The sequence below is a fragment of the Penicillium psychrosexuale genome (genome assembly GCF_028828465.1).
Source record: "Penicillium psychrosexuale strain IBT 29551 chromosome Unknown utg000003l, whole genome shotgun sequence".
NCBI lineage: Eukaryota > Fungi > Ascomycota > Eurotiomycetes > Eurotiales > Aspergillaceae > Penicillium > Penicillium psychrosexuale.
The window spans coordinates 4,737,104-4,754,583 of record NW_026643188.1 but is presented as its reverse complement, the minus strand read 5'-3'; the positions used below and the strand labels follow the sequence as shown (position 1 = coordinate 4,754,583).

General features: G+C 47.8%; 8 protein-coding genes across 8 annotated transcripts; 6 read left to right on the top strand and 2 right to left on the bottom strand.

The window, feature by feature from the left end:
* Positions 1-276: 276 nt before the first annotated feature.
* Positions 277-2,128, bottom strand: N7518_005650 (uncharacterized protein; the record flags this gene model as incomplete). The annotated part of the gene is made up of 2 exons (XM_057186577.1): positions 277-1,642; positions 1,701-2,128. The coding sequence occupies 2 exons, from the start codon at positions 2,126-2,128 to the stop codon at positions 277-279; spliced, it is 1,794 nt and encodes a 597-aa protein (XP_057043347.1).
* A 432-nt stretch (positions 2,129-2,560) lies between these two features.
* Positions 2,561-4,508, bottom strand: N7518_005649 (uncharacterized protein; the record flags this gene model as incomplete). Its single annotated transcript, XM_057186576.1, has 5 exons — positions 2,561-2,898; positions 2,961-3,670; positions 3,728-3,767; positions 3,820-4,098; positions 4,157-4,508. The coding sequence occupies 5 exons, from the start codon at positions 4,506-4,508 to the stop codon at positions 2,561-2,563; spliced, it is 1,719 nt and encodes a 572-aa protein (XP_057043346.1).
* Positions 4,509-4,837: 329 nt separating this feature from the next.
* Positions 4,838-6,765, top strand: N7518_005648 (acyl-CoA carboxylase subunit beta; the record flags this gene model as incomplete). The annotated part of the gene is made up of 7 exons (XM_057186575.1): positions 4,838-5,021; positions 5,071-5,265; positions 5,317-5,387; positions 5,440-5,750; positions 5,803-6,053; positions 6,107-6,200; positions 6,249-6,765. The coding sequence occupies 7 exons, from the start codon at positions 4,838-4,840 to the stop codon at positions 6,763-6,765; spliced, it is 1,623 nt and encodes a 540-aa protein (XP_057043345.1).
* Positions 6,766-8,187: 1,422 nt separating this feature from the next.
* Positions 8,188-9,506, top strand: N7518_005647 (PQ-loop repeat-containing protein; the record flags this gene model as incomplete). Its single annotated transcript, XM_057186574.1, has 7 exons — positions 8,188-8,344; positions 8,506-8,540; positions 8,645-8,745; positions 8,798-8,888; positions 8,951-9,080; positions 9,134-9,190; positions 9,253-9,506. The coding sequence occupies 7 exons, from the start codon at positions 8,188-8,190 to the stop codon at positions 9,504-9,506; spliced, it is 825 nt and encodes a 274-aa protein (XP_057043344.1).
* A 561-nt stretch (positions 9,507-10,067) lies between these two features.
* N7518_005646 (uncharacterized protein) lies at positions 10,068-10,552 on the top strand (the record flags this gene model as incomplete). The annotated part of the gene is made up of 2 exons (XM_057186573.1): positions 10,068-10,101; positions 10,182-10,552. 2 exons carry the CDS (start codon positions 10,068-10,070, stop codon positions 10,550-10,552), a joined length of 405 nt encoding a protein of 134 aa, XP_057043343.1.
* A 577-nt stretch (positions 10,553-11,129) lies between these two features.
* N7518_005645 (CheY-like superfamily) lies at positions 11,130-13,538 on the top strand (the record flags this gene model as incomplete). Its single annotated transcript, XM_057186572.1, has 3 exons — positions 11,130-12,405; positions 12,456-13,108; positions 13,161-13,538. 3 exons carry the CDS (start codon positions 11,130-11,132, stop codon positions 13,536-13,538), a joined length of 2,307 nt encoding a protein of 768 aa, XP_057043342.1.
* A 1,162-nt stretch (positions 13,539-14,700) lies between these two features.
* On the top strand, positions 14,701-14,889 carry N7518_005644 (uncharacterized protein; the record flags this gene model as incomplete). Its single annotated transcript, XM_057186571.1, has 1 exon — positions 14,701-14,889. One exon carries the CDS (start codon positions 14,701-14,703, stop codon positions 14,887-14,889), a length of 189 nt encoding a protein of 62 aa, XP_057043341.1.
* Positions 14,890-15,744: 855 nt separating this feature from the next.
* Positions 15,745-17,259, top strand: N7518_005643 (class I SAM-dependent methyltransferase; the record flags this gene model as incomplete). Its single annotated transcript, XM_057186570.1, has 8 exons — positions 15,745-15,861; positions 15,923-16,027; positions 16,133-16,192; positions 16,254-16,264; positions 16,316-16,426; positions 16,486-16,641; positions 16,707-17,168; positions 17,223-17,259. The coding sequence occupies 8 exons, from the start codon at positions 15,745-15,747 to the stop codon at positions 17,257-17,259; spliced, it is 1,059 nt and encodes a 352-aa protein (XP_057043340.1).
* Between the last annotated feature and the right edge of the window lie 221 nt (positions 17,260-17,480).

Below are 17,480 nucleotides of genomic sequence, written 5' to 3'. Positions count from 1 at the left end.
GCAGTCTTCTCTGAGAAAGATAGTAAAAATGATAGTAGAACTATAATTAACTAATTCCCTTTCTTTTCATTAGTAATCGATCCAAATTCAGGAGTTCATAGATTTACTCACTTCCTTTACCACAAAACGGGTTTGGCTTCGATCCATCTACTGATTCGTTCGAGGTGGATTTCAGCAGCCGTAGAAGAGTTGTAGAAGACTCGTAGAAGAGTTCAAATATTGTCCATATTCCTTGGTTAAATGTCTATACTAGCTAAAACCAAACAATCTGGTCCTTTACAGCTTGGGCTTCGGCCCTAGAACATAGGCATCCCAATCTACCTTCCTCTTCGCCTGGAATTCCTTCACGCCATATGCTCCATCTGCATCAGACCGCATCATCTCCTTAAACAGCCCCTTAATCCCAGCAGCTTGTGCATCACCTCCTCCATGCGCCCAGGCAAGTCGAACCAATTCCTTCGACATCCGCGAAGCATTAGGCGAAGCAGCTTTAAGGCGAATCAAAAGCTCATCAACTCTAACCCGCAGATTCTCCTGGTCCGAGGCAATCTCAGAAATAATTCCCAACCCCTTCAACTCACCAGGAGTAACCGCTCTCGCAGAAAGCATCACCTCTCGTGCAAATGCAACCCCCAATTCTCGAATAACATATTTGGATATCGTTGCCGCACAAAGTCCTAGCTTCACCTCGCTCAGCGTGACATCCGCTCCTTGTGTAAATGTCCGTATATCACACGAGAAAGCTAAACCAACTCCACCCCCAAACGCAGGCCCATTCACCGCCGCAATGGTGACTTTAGGACATTGATCAATTGCCTCGAAGAGTCGCGTTAAACCCGTGAATTGTGCGTCGCTGCTCGATCCGCCTTCTCCAACGGCTGTGCTTCCCTTGCCGAGGTCCATTCCCGTGCAAAAGAATTTTCCATTGGCTGTAATGATGATTCGGGAGGTTAAGGGATCGGAACTGGCATTTGAGATCACCGATGTCAAATCCGAGATCATGGTTGCTGTCAGGGTGTTTCCGTTCTTGGGCCTGTTGAGGACAATTTTCAAGTTCACGCCTGATCGGTAGATCTGTAGACCCTGTGTTTCGCTGCAAAGGTCCCATTTGAGGCTGGGAGCTCTTGGTTTGGATTGTGTGCTTGGGGCTGCCCGCTGTAATTTGGTTGCCAGAGCCGTTCCGGCTCGACTTGAGTTGTTCTTCAGAAGTTGTTTCGATATCCATACACCCGTTTCGACTAGCTTTGGGAGATCGATGCCTGTTGAAATACCCGCATTGTGGAACATGTAAACCAGGTCCTCGGAGGCGACGTTTCCTTTTGCTCCTGGTGCAAATGGGCATCCACCCAGACCGGCGACACTGCTGTCGAACACTCGGATTCCGCTATTGAAGGCCTCCCACGCGTTTGCTACGGCTTGTCCATAAGTGTCGTGGAAGTGGCCTGCTAGCTTCTCTGGCGGGATACCGTTGCTGGTCAGGTAGTTGATGAGCTCGCGCACGTTTGAAGGAGAGCCAACGCCTAGGGTATCCCCGAGGCTAACCTCGTAGCAGCCGGCATCTAGGAGGGCCTTTACACAGCGGAGGACTGCTGGTAATGGAGTTGGACCGTCATACGGATCAGCGAAAATGCAGGACACATAGCTGTTTAGGTTAGTTGCCACTATATTGTAAGATAAGGGAATGGGACCAGCTTGCTTACCCTCTGACAGCGATTTGAGAACGTATAGCCAGGGATGCCACTTGAGTAGCCCGTTCGATTCCCTGCGCAACAGTGCAGTTGATATTGGCTTTACTAAACCCTTCCGTGGAACTGATGAACACAGCAATCTCTCGAACACCGTGCTGTATGGCAATCTCAAGTCCCTTCGCATTAGGAACCAAAACAGGAAGCCGAAGTTGCGAGCTATTCAAGAGTGTCTTGATGTCCGGGTTACGCAAGACCTGACGACAATCCGCCAGTTGAGGAATGGCTTTCGGTGAGACGACTGATGTCAGCTCAATGGTTTTTAAGCCTGTCTTCTGGAGCCGTTGAATCAATTCCAGCTTAATTGAAGTAGGTATTGTGTCTCGGATGTTCTGAAGGCCGTCCCGTGGACCTACTTCAACAATTCGAACAGCCGGACCCATTGTCGAATTTTGATCTCAATTTTAGAATGTTGAACTTCAATATCGGTTATCATACAATAGAATAGTTAATCAAGGTATATTACTAAACTTCTTTCCAATTCTGCTTCGGTCCGCTCCAAAGCACTCCACGCGGGAAACTTAGTATCCGGATCTCGGACCGAGAAGTGGACCAGCTCGGACGGGACGTACGTAACTCATAAATTTCCGTGGCAATACCTTTTGGGACAAAAATGGAGATCAAGGGGCATCGCAAAGACAAGGGGGTTTTGAATCGGAGAGAAAAAGGGCTGTTTTGATGTTTGTGCCAACCTGATACTAGGTGATTGCTTTTTCTCGTCCCCGTTCGAAATCTAGCTTCATTGGGATATATATCCATACAGAGCTCCATATTAGAAGATAGTAATGCAAATGAATGTATTTGTCTGTTCTATACTAGAGTTTTGCCTTGAACATACCCACCAACCGATTGCCAATGTCCCGCATCATGTGTTTTTGATGCTTACCACTGCCAGTCTTCGGGAAGTCTTCACCAACACCTTTCTCTCCAAGCCAAAATACATGCTTGGGGGCTTTGTGTCGGCCAAGCCTCTCCCCGACAAACTGCTGGAGCTCTTGGATACTGGGCTTCTGAAAATGCACCGATGCCTTCAAGAAGCAGCCAACGACCTCACCGTATCTCTCATCCTTGATACCGACTACACTAGCTTCGGAGACTGATGCATGGGACATCAATCGTTCTTCAATTTCTCGCGGGAAGATGTTCTCTCCACCTGTTGGCAGTACGTATCAGTAAGAGCGGATTTGGGGATTTGCATCAGAGAATTGAGCGTACCTCGGATAATAAGATCCTTGATCCGACCGGTGATATGAGCATATCCATCCGAATCAATCATAGCTTCGTCTCCAGTGTGCATCCATAAGACGCCATTTTCGTCTCTTCGCATCACCTCCTTGGTCTTCTCTTCATTCTTCCAATATCCCTTTTGTAGCACAAACCCACTCGTGCACAGCTCTCCTCGCTGCCCTCGAGCCAAGGTATTGCCCTTTTCATCAATGACCTTTGCAGCCGTATGCGGAATGACTCGACCAACAGTTGTTGTACCTTTCTCATCGCTATCGTCCAGGGAAGTAATAAAGCTAACAGGACTGGTCTCTGTCATTCCGTATGCGATCAGCATTTTCTCGACACCCATAATCTCCCGCAGCTGATTCATGAGATTTTGTGAGACTGCTGAGCCAGATGCAAGTCCTGTCCGCAGCCGCCGGGGTCTCTGTCCTGTCTTGGCCATCACTTCTAACTCGGCCACATACATGGTTGGAACGCCGAGAAGAACCGTGGCGTCTTCGTCGATGATAGCGTCGACTACCTTTGCGACATCGAAATAGTCAGATGGAAAGACGATTGAACTTCCGTAGAAAAATGATGAAAGAAATCCTAACACCAGACCAAAGCAATGGAACATGGGTGGCGGGCAACAAATCACATCTTCCGGGGTCAGTTGCATTGCTCTTCCGACAAATTGTGCATTGTTGATGAGGTTCCTATAGGTTACTGATTAATTTGCATGCTCCAAATAGTTACCAATTTCACGGACATACGTATGTGTGAGCATAGCAGCTTTGGGAGACCCCGTGGTTCCTTGAGATATGTGAATATTCAGTTTGAAATCTGGATTTCGGTTGTCACTTACCAGAAGTAAATTGCAAGTTAACCACATCTTGGGGAGTAACCTGTCTCTCTGCGTGCTCGAGTGTCGCATTGTTTATAGACACAGAAGGACTATTCGAAGTAACCGTGTCATAGGGCTGAACCTCAACAGCTCCAGTTTGGAATTCCCCAATTCCAAGTGAGATAATTCGGCGCAGATCGGGGAGTGCTGGATTTGGGTATTGTGTCCCTTGAAGTATTCTGATATGACCTGTCAGGTCCCGAGAACCGATGCTAATAGCATGGAAGACAACCTTGCAAGCTTTTACTGTATCAGCTGTTGCCTTCTGAAAAAAAAAACCCCCTCATAGCAGACTTACAACTCCTTAGGACGGCATTTTCAAGCTCTGCGGGTGTGTATGTATTGTTCAGCACAACAACAGGACATCCGATTCGAGCACCAGCAAGGAAAACTTCAACATATTGGTAGCAGTTGCCTGCCATGATACCCACACAGTCGCCATGGTGCAGTCCCATTTCAAGCATCGCTCGAGCTAGGGCTTTGCTCCGGTCCGCCAGTTGGCGATATGACAGCCGGACGGACTGCCATGGGAAGACAACGGCAGGACGGTCGCCAAATTGGACTGCCTGGTCATTGATGAGAGCGCCCATAGTCTTGAGACATAGCTGGGGCTCTGTAGGGCCATAGACAAGTGCGAGGTTGGAATCCATTTGGGATATTTTGATTAAGGGAATGGTGTATACTTGTCAAAGGTTGGGAACAAGCGGTTGATTATAACATTTCAAAGGCAGCTTCCAATCAGACAAATGTAATTACCAGATTATACAATTTCAATGATCTTCCATCTCATTCCCCCACACTATCACCAGCTGGTCCGCACCGCTCCCGGTAGTACTTCCGGGGTTCGGACCGACGGCCTCCACTCAAGTCAACCTTAGAAACTCGGCCTAGACATTCTTGATGCGGCACATTCTGCTTGAAATATATTTTACTTTGAGGAAAATACGTATTGTGTGCAGATCTAAACCATTTTTTCAAAATGGCGACCGAATCGTCGTTTCCTGTGGCAAACACAAATATCGATCTTCGGGGTCCGCAGTTTCAAGCAAACAAAGAAAGTTGGACACCTGTGCTTGACAGATTTGAGGAAGCTCTAAAGCAAGTTTCTGCTGAAGGAAATGATGTTTCTCTTCGAAGACACATCAGCCGGGGTCAGCTGCTACGTGAGTTCACTCTCCGTTTATACAAGAAACGCGGTTAACGTGCCGTTAGCAAGGGACCGTGTCGCACTATTGCTAGACCAAGACTCGCCATTCTTGGAACTTGGAGCATTTACCGGGTTTGGCAATGAGAATTCCACCCCATGTGGCAATCTGATTGCCGGGATTGGAAATGTTTGTGGACGCATATGCCTTCTTATGTCTCATATTCCGACCCAAAGTGGAGGAGCTTGGAATGAGATGACAGGTATGAAGCAACGAGCCGAACATTCTAAATAAAATTGCTGACTAGCGACAGTGCTGAAAGTCAACCGCATGATGGAGATTGCATTTGAGAACGACCTTCCACTGATCTCTTTGGTTCAATCGGTAAGTAACACATTATCACACACTTTGAAACTCACATTTCTAATTGATAAAGGCCGGCGTGTTTTTGCCGCAACAATTCAAAGTTTTCCATAAAGGAGGTCAGCTATTCCGCGATCTTGCCCTCCGAACTCGACATGGAAAGCCCTCATGTGCTATTGTTTTCGGATCCTCAACGGCCGGAGGAGCGTACCATCCAGCGTTGTCGGACTATACGATTTTTGTTGAGAACCAAGCTCAAGCTTTCCTTGGTGGGCCTCCGCTCGTGAAGATGGCCACTGGTGAAGTCATTGGGGCAGAAGAACTGGGCGGTGCCAAAGTTCACGCAATAACAACCGGTCTTGCAGACCAAATTGCGTCTGATGAGTGCGATGAATCTAGTCTTTTCCAAAGTTCTTATACTAACTCGGGCATATAGGTTCGATGCTATTCACAAATCACGAGAGTGGGTAGCTTCCCTTCAAGCACGTGTCCCCTCAGTGCCCGGGTTGATTGGGTCACTGCCCCCGAGATACCCCATTGAGGATGTGCTATCAATCGTGAACCCGGATATCCGAAAGCCATTTGACATGCGTGAGGTTTTGTTGCGTATCGTGGATGACTCCCGTCTCTCGGTCTTCAAACCCAAATACGGCCCGAATATGATCACTGCGTCGGCTCATATTATGGGTAGGACCAAACTAGCGAAGTTGATAGTCCGTTCGCTAATTTGATTTTTTTAGGCTTCCCTGTTGGTATCGTTGCCAACCAGCTCTCCGTCATCAATCCCAATGAGGCGGCGAAAGCCACTCAGTTCATTCGCATGTGCAATCAACAGTAAGCCTCAGACAGGAAACTCAAAGTTTCAAATACTGACAAAACCAGACATACTCCCATAATTTTCCTTCACAATGTCACCGGCTTTATGGTCGGGGCTAAGGCCGAGCACGCTGGAATCATCAAAATGGGTGCACAACTCGTTTCGGCGGTCAGTTGCTCCACCGTGCCTCATATTTCGATCATTTTGGGCGCTTCATACGGAGCTGGTAACTATGCAATGTGTGGCCGTGCCTATAGCCCCAGATTCTTGTTTTCATGGCCTACTGGCCGTTGCAGTGTGATGGGCCCAGATCAGCTGTCTGGTGTTATGGAAAATGTGCAGATAGCCAGTGCCAAGTCCAAGGGTCTGACTCTTTCGCCGGAAAAGCTCAAGAAGCAGGTGACTAGTTTCAGAGACAGAGTCGCGAAAGATGCAGAATGCTATTCTACTAGCTCGATGTTGATTGACGATGGAATTATCGATCCGAGAGACACGCGCGATGTTCTGGGAATGTGTCTGGAGGTGGTGTCGCAACCAGGAGTGAATGGAACTCAGACACATAATTTGTTGGCACGAATTTGAATTTATCAAATAGTATACTATCAATATTACAGTGCATGTTAACAAGACTGAATGAATCTTTTACAAAGCGATATTCTGACCCATGCACCTTCCTAATCGGGTACCGCTTTTACCTCGACGGCAAGAACTATGGCAGGATATATGGTTGTACCTAATATGGAAGGCGGTACTGAGGGAGAGTCATTAGCAATCCCCTATTTCTAGCCCTCCCGCCGGCTTCAAATACCTCATTCATTTTCCGGGCGAATAATGGGACCGATACATAACTCCCAAGTCTGGACTCCTGTGGTATCCGAGAAGATGAAGACCAGTTGCTCAATTTCTGAGAGTGCGTTCGCTGTCAGATAGGCGGGGCTGGAGCCACGTGTGCGTCGGGGAATTGATGAACAATAGAATAGAGTGGCGCATACGGAGTACAACATAGGATATTGTTTCTATTAATATTCAAACGGTTTCAGCGTATTTATTTAATGGTGATAACTTATATTAATAAATTCCCTCTACTTGCCCCAGATCAACGTTAGTTATGTGCAATAAATGCAATGCACAAGAAAGGAACAACGCTGTATGATATAGCCCTAAATCTCGTATTTAGCCCTCATTCTCCATCGATTAGCCCATCTAGTTTTAGCTCATAAGCCTAGATCTTGCCCCCTCTTCCCATAATGGGCCAATCTGATAGGCTTGTGCTGGTACTCCCGAGCCCAAACTCCGCAGTTCTTCCTTGACTCAAAGCGGGGAGAGTTATATCTAAGAACGAATCTTTTTGCTCAAAATCGGTAGAAAAATATCTCGGAACAACATATCCTTTCTGCTTCTTCTTATCACACTCACTCCAGGCCTTCGAAGTAACTAGGCAAATAACTAGGCAACATCTCCCCTTCCGTCATAGGCCAATATGCACTAATCGCGAAGATCCATCGACTAGACTAGCCAAGTCCCGAGTCAAACGTCAAGACTTCACCGCTGCATTGTGTTCTCCCAAGCTTTCTCTTTTCCCCTTGTCGTTCCTTAGTCTGGTATTGGTTTATTCTGCACTCGTGCTTACCACCGTGCATTCTGTGTGTCCATTTCACCAACAGGCTTCAGAACCCACTCCTATCTCGATACTCGCCTGCATAGTCTTGCGTTTGTCGCTGGGCCATGACTGGTTCGACTAGAGGATCAGTGCGCATGCGCTACTACGTGCATAAAAAAGGGACTGGATCCTCTCAACGATTCGTACTTAAAGTCCTAAATCTCCGATTATATTCCCACTCTTCTCCGCGATAGTTATTGGTTCTTTGAGCTGACTACCCAGTATAGGTACTAGCCCACCTCATCGAATCTAGTTGTTTAGTGGATATCTACTCCATACCAGGCATTTTTATTTTGGATATATTGTGATATTGTTGTCTGATTTTCGCCTCTTATACACAAACAATGTCATCGGAGAATAATATCACACTGGCATCGAACGTCCTCGGCACCATCGGGACAGTTCTCTGGTGCATCCAACTCATACCACAGATCTGGTATAATTGGCGCCGTAAGAACACAGATGGATTCCCCGCGGCGATGATGTTTCTGTGGGTAAGCTGTAAGTTATGTCTCTGTCTCTTCATCGGTTTGCGGGCTTCGAGGATTATATTTCGAGTCTCTTGATATATGAAGCATGTCACCTAAAATAGGAAGGAGAAGGGAGGAAAAAGAAAATAAACCTTCGAGATCAAAATTGGCTTACAATTGTGATTCATGCAGGCTCGGTTCCAATGGGCGCATATCTGATTCTGCAGGTAAGTTGAATTACCCTAATGCGCGGACTTCTGGTCTAGTAATTTCGATGTTTTTTTTTATCTGCATCTATCGCTGACTGCTATCTTTATGGTTCTTGCTATAGCAAGTCAATATCCCGTTGCAGATTCAGCCTCAGATCTTTGGGTTCTTTTCGTTGGTTAGTTGGAGTCAGGTTCTTCATTATAACCAGTGGGTTGGTTTCATGTATGGATCTATTGCGATCGAATTGCTAATCTCAGCTCATCAATTTCAATAGCAACTATAGCAAAACCAAGGCTGTTCTGGTATGCTTGGGCACGATTGTTTTATTTGGGGGATTGGAGGCTCTTCTCATCCTAACATTGAGAGTATTATCCATTTTTCTTTCTGTTCGCTTTCGAAGAATGGAATATCTAATCAAACTTGACAGATACCATATAATAACGGTGTGACATGGCCCGACATCGTGGTTGGGGTTATAGCCGCCATTATCCTCATCGCAGGACTGGTGCCGCCGTATTTTGAATTGTGGAAGAGAGACGGGCGTGTGATTGGCTTCAGTGGGTTCTATTCTGATTTACAGCGCTTGATGGGCACCTGCTGATGTTAGTAGATTGGGTCTTCCTCTGCCTCGACACGTTTGGTGGACTGTTTTCTCTCTTCGCATTAGGTCAGGCTTGCTCTGTATCCTGAAAATATCTACGACAAATAGCTGACACATTTCTATTATAGCGGCACAAGGGTCATTTGACATACTTGGGGGGATTATGTATATTTTGGTGGTAGTTTTCGAGGCAGGGATATATATCAGTCATATTTCCTGGCGAATCCGGTATCGAAAGTTACGCAAGGAAGCAAAAGATTCAGGGAAAAGCATTGATGATTTGCTTTTACTCAGGAGGAATGACACGCAAGAGACAGAGGATGTTGAAAAGGGCATTCTTCCTGCTGCTCCTGCTGCTCCTGCTGTTAGTTCCTCCGTATAAATCCTGCCCATAAGAATCTAGACGTCGACCAGCAATGAAAGAATATCAAAATAATCAGATAAAAAAAAGCCGTTGCAACCAGCTCAGTCTAAATACACCTATTTAACATACCAACTCTCTCTCTATCCTATCCACAGTATCATTTAGCACACAAATTCCGCATTCTCAAACTCCCGAGTCTTGCTGCACAACATTCTTCGTCTTGACGTATCTATCCCACGCAGCACAATTCTCATTAAACGGAGTATAATCTATGAGATCCCGAATTTCATCTTGTCGCTCAATAAACTGTAATGCAAGACCCTCATCGACATGCCACCCAATGTGACAGTGCATCAACCACGCGCCGGGGTTATTCGTCTTGAAAGCAATCAACAGCCACCCACCTCCGGCCAGCACTGCCGTATCTCGACGCGGGGGATTCTGCGTAATAATAGAACCATCCCATTGTGGCTTCCCAGGCCCAGGCTGTCCTTGCGCTAGAATAGAGAAGTCGTGGCCCCTAAATGGATCACATTAATCATTTGCCGAACAGGTCAAGCTCAGATCGGTAATCTGGCCATGTCAAATGCAACCAACAAGTTTGCGTTTTCTTGTATGCCTTGAATTCCGAGTCCTCGAGATGAGTGTCTGATTTAGCCACAGTAACGTTTGGTGACAACCAAAACACTTGAGTTGCTCACACCGATACCACCTCAACTAGTACCAAGTCTGCCATTTTCACCACAGCTGGTGTGGCGTCCAGTACCAATCTGCTTGGATTGAGTGATACTGGCTCAATGGCCTGTCCGGTCATATTTACCACTCCAAGTGGCCAGACAAGTAACGACACAGTTGCTACAAACACGACTAGCGCATCGACACCACAAACCAATGTGTGGACTTTATATGGAAAATATGTTATGTGCAGCCAGGACAACATCAACTTCTACGCCCAACCGACAGGACAAGGTGGATGGTATATCCTGCTATGGAGTGCAACGCCAGATGCCGCTCTTCGGAATATTCCAGTGACGCTGAGAACCATTGGCCCTGCGTCTGGCTAGCTCTGGTACTTTTGGGCGGGCCACGTAGGCTATTTTGTGGGGTATCTGTAGATCGTGAATCGTGAATCGTGTCGTGTATTATGTTATCTGGATTGTTGGATAAGATCAGGCCACCTAAGGGGTTCTGCAATAAGAGTGCTATAGTTATAGGAGTAGTTGACGAGCTATACAAGCTCAAGGGTCTTAGGTATACTACATTTCAGCTCTATATCTATGCTCTTTGCTAACAGAAAAATAAACCCAACAATTGAGATGCCCAATTTTAATCCAAGACACTTTTTCATATATCCTCTCCTATTTTCCCCTCCAAAAGCCCAAGGACCCCCCGAATCCTTGCATATTAAAAAGGCCATAGCTTTTTTTGGTCCCGGGAGATCAGCAACTAACGTGACTCTGCCCAAGTCGCTACTTTCCCCTCTCAACTTCTTTAACCTTTGACATCTCTGACTTGGTCTATACTGACGTGTCTGAACCGAAAAAAGTACGAGATTGTCTTTATCTCGATCGACAGAGCACAACAGTTAACTAGAGTCTGGTTTCTCCCCCTATCGTCTTAGAATGGCATGAAGACTCGACAATGACGGAACGGATATCACGTCTGAAGGCGAAGTTGCTTGGTCGATTATCTCCAAAAGCGGATGCAGATCCGAGTGCCCACTTCAACCGAAAACCCCCCTCAAGCCCTCTCGACTCCAACAAATCCCCAGCTTATAGCATCGCATCTTCGAAACATTTGGATGAGATCACTGCTTCTCGCATCCTTCAGGTACAGGAGCCCCTATCCCCAGGGACAAACCCGGAACTGGGTTCCTCCGTTTCTGCGCCTTCGGAACAGCCTCACACAGGAACTCGCAATTGTACGCCGTCGACGGAGCCATATAATTCTTCCTTGCCAACTCCTATCTCGGGCGATCTCCCGTCTCCCCTTGAAACCCCTCCGTTATCGACTCCTCAGCATTCCGATACCACCTCCTTCCAATCCACCCACTTGAAAGCTCAGACACCAATCCTGCCCGAAACTCCATTGACTCCGACCCTGCATACTGTTGCAGAGTGGCCTACGAATGATCGCCCTCCGACCTCCTACTTTCCTCCCTCAAGCAAGCGCCCGAGCCTTGCGATCCGTCGGCAATCTCTTCTCCCAGACACACACCACCACCTGATTAGTGGGCTACTGGACGCGAGTGTTTTCTCTTCGGGAGACCAGCCTAGTGGTTTCACGCCCGTTGTTCCTTGCGAGATGGTCACACGTCGGGTTTGGGTCAAACGGCCCGGTGGCTCGGCCACCTTGGTGCCCTGCAGAGAGGATGCGGTGGTAGATGAGCTACGCGACCATGTCATCATGAAATACGGGAATTCATTGGGGAGAAGCTTCGACTCGCCCGATATTGCTATCCGAATTTTGCCACGAGAGGGCTCGAATCGACCAGGTCTCACTGAGCGTCTCTTGAGCCCGGAGGAAGTCCTAATATCTATACTCGATGCATACTACCCTGGGGGACAGAACATCGAGGAAGCATTGGTGATCGATGCCCCGTCACGGCGGACCCCAAAGCCATCGCCGCGCCATTCGATGTACCAGTACCACCAATCAGAACCCGGCGAACATGGCGATTACTTTCCTCTCATGCCGCCGGTCAAGGTGAACGCGGGCACACCGTCTGCACACTCGGGGGCTCCATCAGTAGCGGCTAATGCGCCGTCAATTTCCATCCTCAACACTGGTGTCGCTCCTTTACTACCATCTCCGGGAAGCCGTAGGGCACGGCATCAGCGACCTCCTTTGACACGACACAGAACAAATTCTCCCACTATCCTTCACAACCAGAACACCCAAACTCCCGGTATAACAGGTACGTTTAAACGACTTTTTTTGGCTTAACATAGCCACTGACATGCCTAGAAACTGGCCCTACTCCTCATTCCCAACCTCTCCCAGCTCCTCCTCCCGCAATGCCTACACCCCCCGCCGCACCACCGCCGGTGGAATCTCCGCAAGTGAAATCACACACTCCCCCGGCAACGGCATCACCACGCGTGATGCGAAAAACAAAAGCAGCCACTTCTCCTGGTGCTATGTTTGGCGGGTTGATCGACGGCACCGTTCCGCCAATCAATGTCCTCATCGTGGAAGACAATATCATCAACCAGAAGCTTTTGGAGGCCTTTATGAAAAGGTTGAAGGTGCGCTGGAAGTGTGCAATGAACGGCGAAGAGGCAGTGCGAAAATGGCGACAAGGTGGATTCCATTTGGTCCTGATGGACATCCAGTTGCCCGTGATGAACGGCCTGGAAGCCACCAAGGAGATCCGGCGCTTGGAGCGCTTAAATGGCATTGGTGTTTTCCCGAAGACAGCCTCTGGTCGCTTCAGCGCGTCCAGTACGCCTGCGACAGAGAGAAGACCTGGGCTTCACCGTACGGTCAGTGAAGAGGACACTTTGACAGATCTCTCGCTGTTCCGGAGTCCAGTCATTATTGTCGCATTGACAGCTAGCAGTCTGCAAAGTGACCGACATGAGGCATTGGCTGCTGGCTGCAATGATTTCTTGACCAAGGTAAATCATCTCCTATCTTATTCTTCCGAATATGCTAACATTTCTCGAATAGCCCGTCGGATTCCCTTGGCTTGAGCAAAAAGTTACAGAATGGGGCTGTATGCAAGCCCTGATTGACTTTGAAGGCTGGCGCAAATGGCGCGGGTTCATGGATTCTCCTCGCGCCGCCTCGCCAACTGTCGATACATCATCCAGCCCGATGCAAGGTGGCTACCGCAAAGAACCGCCACAAGTGGATCCCCCGTCACCCTCGATCTCCCGGCCCGCTAATAAGTCCAATCACTTCGAGACCAAGCCAACCCTACCAGAAGCCGCGCAAATCATGCGGGAGGATTCATGGGGTAGCGGAAGTCTCGACAGTATAGATTCAACATCAGGAGACGGCGCGCCAGGCAGTGATGCGACGGTCGTGCCTCTTGATGAAGAATGAAGACGGATCTGTATTTGAATGAGTTACCATACCTTGGTTGGTTGGTCCGTACACGCTCCCATCACTCTTTTTTTTCAACCTATTTGGTTTGGTTTTCTGTCTCTCCCATTGAATACCCCGTATAGCAACGTCTCTTTTCCTATACTTTCATATTTTTGTCATGGTGGCATGCACTTCACTTCGAGGTCCTCAGACCCGGTGCATGGTTTTCCTCGTGGATCTTCTTTTGGCCATATAGATATATTTTGTTATTTTGCGATGCATACGCGTCTGCCTGCTCACATTGCCTTTGTGCCTGGCTTCTTTTGTCTACCGATATTTACTTTTGCATACAACTTCCATGCAATGGACATCCTCATATACACGAACGAGATGTCCATGCTTTTATTCTTCAATGTATAATTTTCTTTGTTTCCGACTGGCTGGAGGCCTTGGTGTATTCTCCTACCTTGTACTTATCTCACTAATTATTTGAGGGTGATGATCCATGCGAAATTATACGATGTATGGCTTCTGTCTATCTCTACTAAAATATACAAGTCTCAAGATACTCCCTGAAGCACCGAGACAAAAATGTCGCAAATAACCAAGAGCCTACATTGTATACAATTTACTCTTTCCAGATCCGCGCGCATCCAACGTAGTACAACACCTCTCAAGGCAAAGACTCGTCCAATAGCCGTTGCTCCAATGCGACGATCGCATTCACAAGCCCTATGTGCAAGGCCGAATCAATACGTAAATCTATACAATGCGATGATCACATCACCAATCAAGAGAAAGCAGCATGACCGAAGTAGGAGAGGCAACCCAGGGAACCGTTGAAAGCAAATAATACGAAGTCCGGATTTGGGTACTTATGCAGGTGATCCAGATCCGGGCTTTGTCTTCTCTCTGAGCATTGTTCGCATGTGATGTTCGTATTGTCTTCGATTCCTTAAATACCATAAGCTGGCCCCCCGAACCTCCATCTTACATTCCAAACCCTACATACATCCTACATACCAGTCTATCGTCTATCGTCTATCGTCTATCATTGTCTTCCAGACCAGGTACGATACCATTTACCAAAAGACCTCCTCTCAGCAAACCACCAACCACAACTACAAACTATAAACCCCGCATCTCGCCATCACTATCTCACCCCTCACCCAACTCGACCATGCAGTCAGCAAATATGCCATCAACCCCAGCCTCCCCTACTACTACTTCATGGCTCCAGAGTGCCCTCGCCTCAATCGGCTCTATTTTCCAGACTTCTTCCAAGGAAGACGACTCTGAGTCCGATGCGATCTCTGGATGGGTTGGGGCGAGAAGACGACGCTGTCGATCTGTCGGGGAGGCTCGTTGATAGTTGACTACTATCTGGTTTATCCCTGAGAATGGGAATAATGATCGGAATGGAGGGCTGGATGGAATAGTGCGGGATCTGCTGGTCATATCTGTCGCTCTTTATCTTTTATCTTTTCTTGGCGAAGCGCTGTGCATTGTGATTTTGATATCTTGGGGTTTATATCTTTTTGGCTTCTTGTTTTGTTTCCTAAGGGCTTGCAGGATTGGTCAGAGATTGAATTATATATGACATTAGCGAAGTGTTTATTGGTTATATATGTAGGGTCGTGAATAAGTGATTGATATGACCACCACAATATTAAGATTAAGATTTTAAACTAACTGCGGTTACTGCAATACAATATATCAAAAACCACAGACATCTTTAGTCCTAGAGAGATCCATTTGCAAAGACGAGGCATACAGTGTACAGGTACCTTCCGTTTTAGTGCTCAGACATTGCCGCTTTTCGCTCCCGGGTAAAACTGAGCACGCTGTCACGTGGGACTGGTTGACCTTAAACCGATCCATAGTAAAGCACCGAGACCCGTTATTCTTTGTCGAGGGCCACCTCGATATTAACCAGTGAACCAATGGGTTCAAAGACAACGACATGTGGGAGTGGTGTTTGATTTCCAGCCTCTTTCAGTGATTCCCATTGGCAATCAGGAAATTGAGAGGCGACAGAATGCACGATAGATCAAAACCCCCCATCTCCTTTGAACCCGACAGTCTGGATAAAACCCAAAAACCCTCCACTCGCATCGAGTAAATTGACAAGCGAGGCTGTTAGAAAAGGGGAATAGATTTTATTTATCCAGCGCCGTTTCCTCTAGAAATTTCCCCGTTGCTTTTGCTCTCCTTTTCCATCATAATGGTTTCTGATACTTCCTCATCCGAGCGAGCCCCATCTGTACCCCCAACCAACGCCGAGCCTGACACGCAGACCCCTGTCAACGCGGCTCCAATCGCGGTCGACAATTTTGGCGACGTATGTAGACTCACTCGACCGTCTGGCCCATCGCGACACCGGGAATTTAACCGTCTTGTAGGACACTAACAGTGAATTCGACGAGCTGTCCGATCTCACCTCCCTGTCGGAGAGCGTGCTGGAATTCGAGTATGAAAATGGTCGGCGGTATTGCAGTACCCGCTTGGTAAGTAGTCCATACATACATACCCTTGGTACTAAGCTTCAATGACCAATCGATCGACGACTAGGGAGGTTATATGTACTTGCGCACTTCCACACATTCCTCTAGTTAGAGGTTGACCGAGTTAGGATGCCGAATGACGAGGAGGAGCAGGATCGAATGGATCTGGTAAGGCGCTGCCATTACTAACTAGTGCCTTTCCATGTGCACGCACTGACTCTGTCTTCAGACACATCACATGTCCGTGTAGCAACGCATTCCTGAACGAGTGTGGCTAACCAAGCGGCGCAGATGGCTGATGTTGCTAGGAGGAGAGCTCTACAATGCCCCGATCACATCATCACCGCAGAACATTCTTGACCTGGGAACGGGAACGGGCATTTGGGCTATGGATATTGCCGAGTACATGAAACCCTCCATCTTCTATCTTTACATACCGCAAGACTAAACCCAGATCATAGGAAATTCCCCAGCGCCCACGTCATTGGGAATGACATCAGCCCTATCCAGCCGAGCTGGGTAGCCCCGAACATCGAGTTCATCATGGAGGACTTCGAAAGCGAATGGCAGTACGAACGAAACCACTTCGACTTCATCCACGCACGATGTCTAGCAGGGTAATTGATATCCTTACCGCATTCACCGTCTATACCAACGAGAGTAACACTAACACACTACGCAGATGCGTAGCCGACTGGCCAGGGTTTATACACCAAATCTACGACCACCTCAAACCAGGCGGGTACTTTGAATCTCACGAGAGCGCCGTCTGGGCCCGCAGCGACGACGGCACGCTAAAAGCAGACTCCGCGCTCATGGAATGGCAACAGGCAGTGAACTTCGCCGGCGAGAAGAGCGGCCGCGAGCTGAACATCTACCACAAGCTCAAGGACTGGATGATCGCGGCGGGCTTTGAGGACGTGCGCTTGTCGGTGTACGCGCTGCCGTTCTCGCCCTGGCCGCGCGATCCGCATCTGAAGGCGTTGGGGAAGTACCAGGCTGTGCAGTTGCAGCAGGCTATTGATTCTTATTCGCTGCGCTTGTATACGCACGTGCTGGGCTGGAGTGCGGATGTCGCGAAGATTCATAATGCGGTTGTTAAGCGGGAGTTGCGGGATAAGAAGTTGCATGCTTATGTTCAGACGTGGGTTCAACATATCCCCTTGGTGGCATGGATAGGAGGACTAACTATGAGCAGAGTTGCCGTCTATGGGAGAAAGCCTCTTCGCTCCTGATAGTTATTATCGCCGTGGAGAGGTGATTATGTAAGGCTCACCAGTTGTACTTAAGTGATAAAAGCGGCAAGAGGTGACTGAAATGGAAAGAGAAAGGGTTCGATATCATCCGGTTATAGTACATAAGCGACATCCTCCATCATACATCCATGGATGAGTATGCATAGTAAAATTACAAAGGCCGTAGCCGAAAAAGTTGCTGAAGAACACAAAAAAACAAA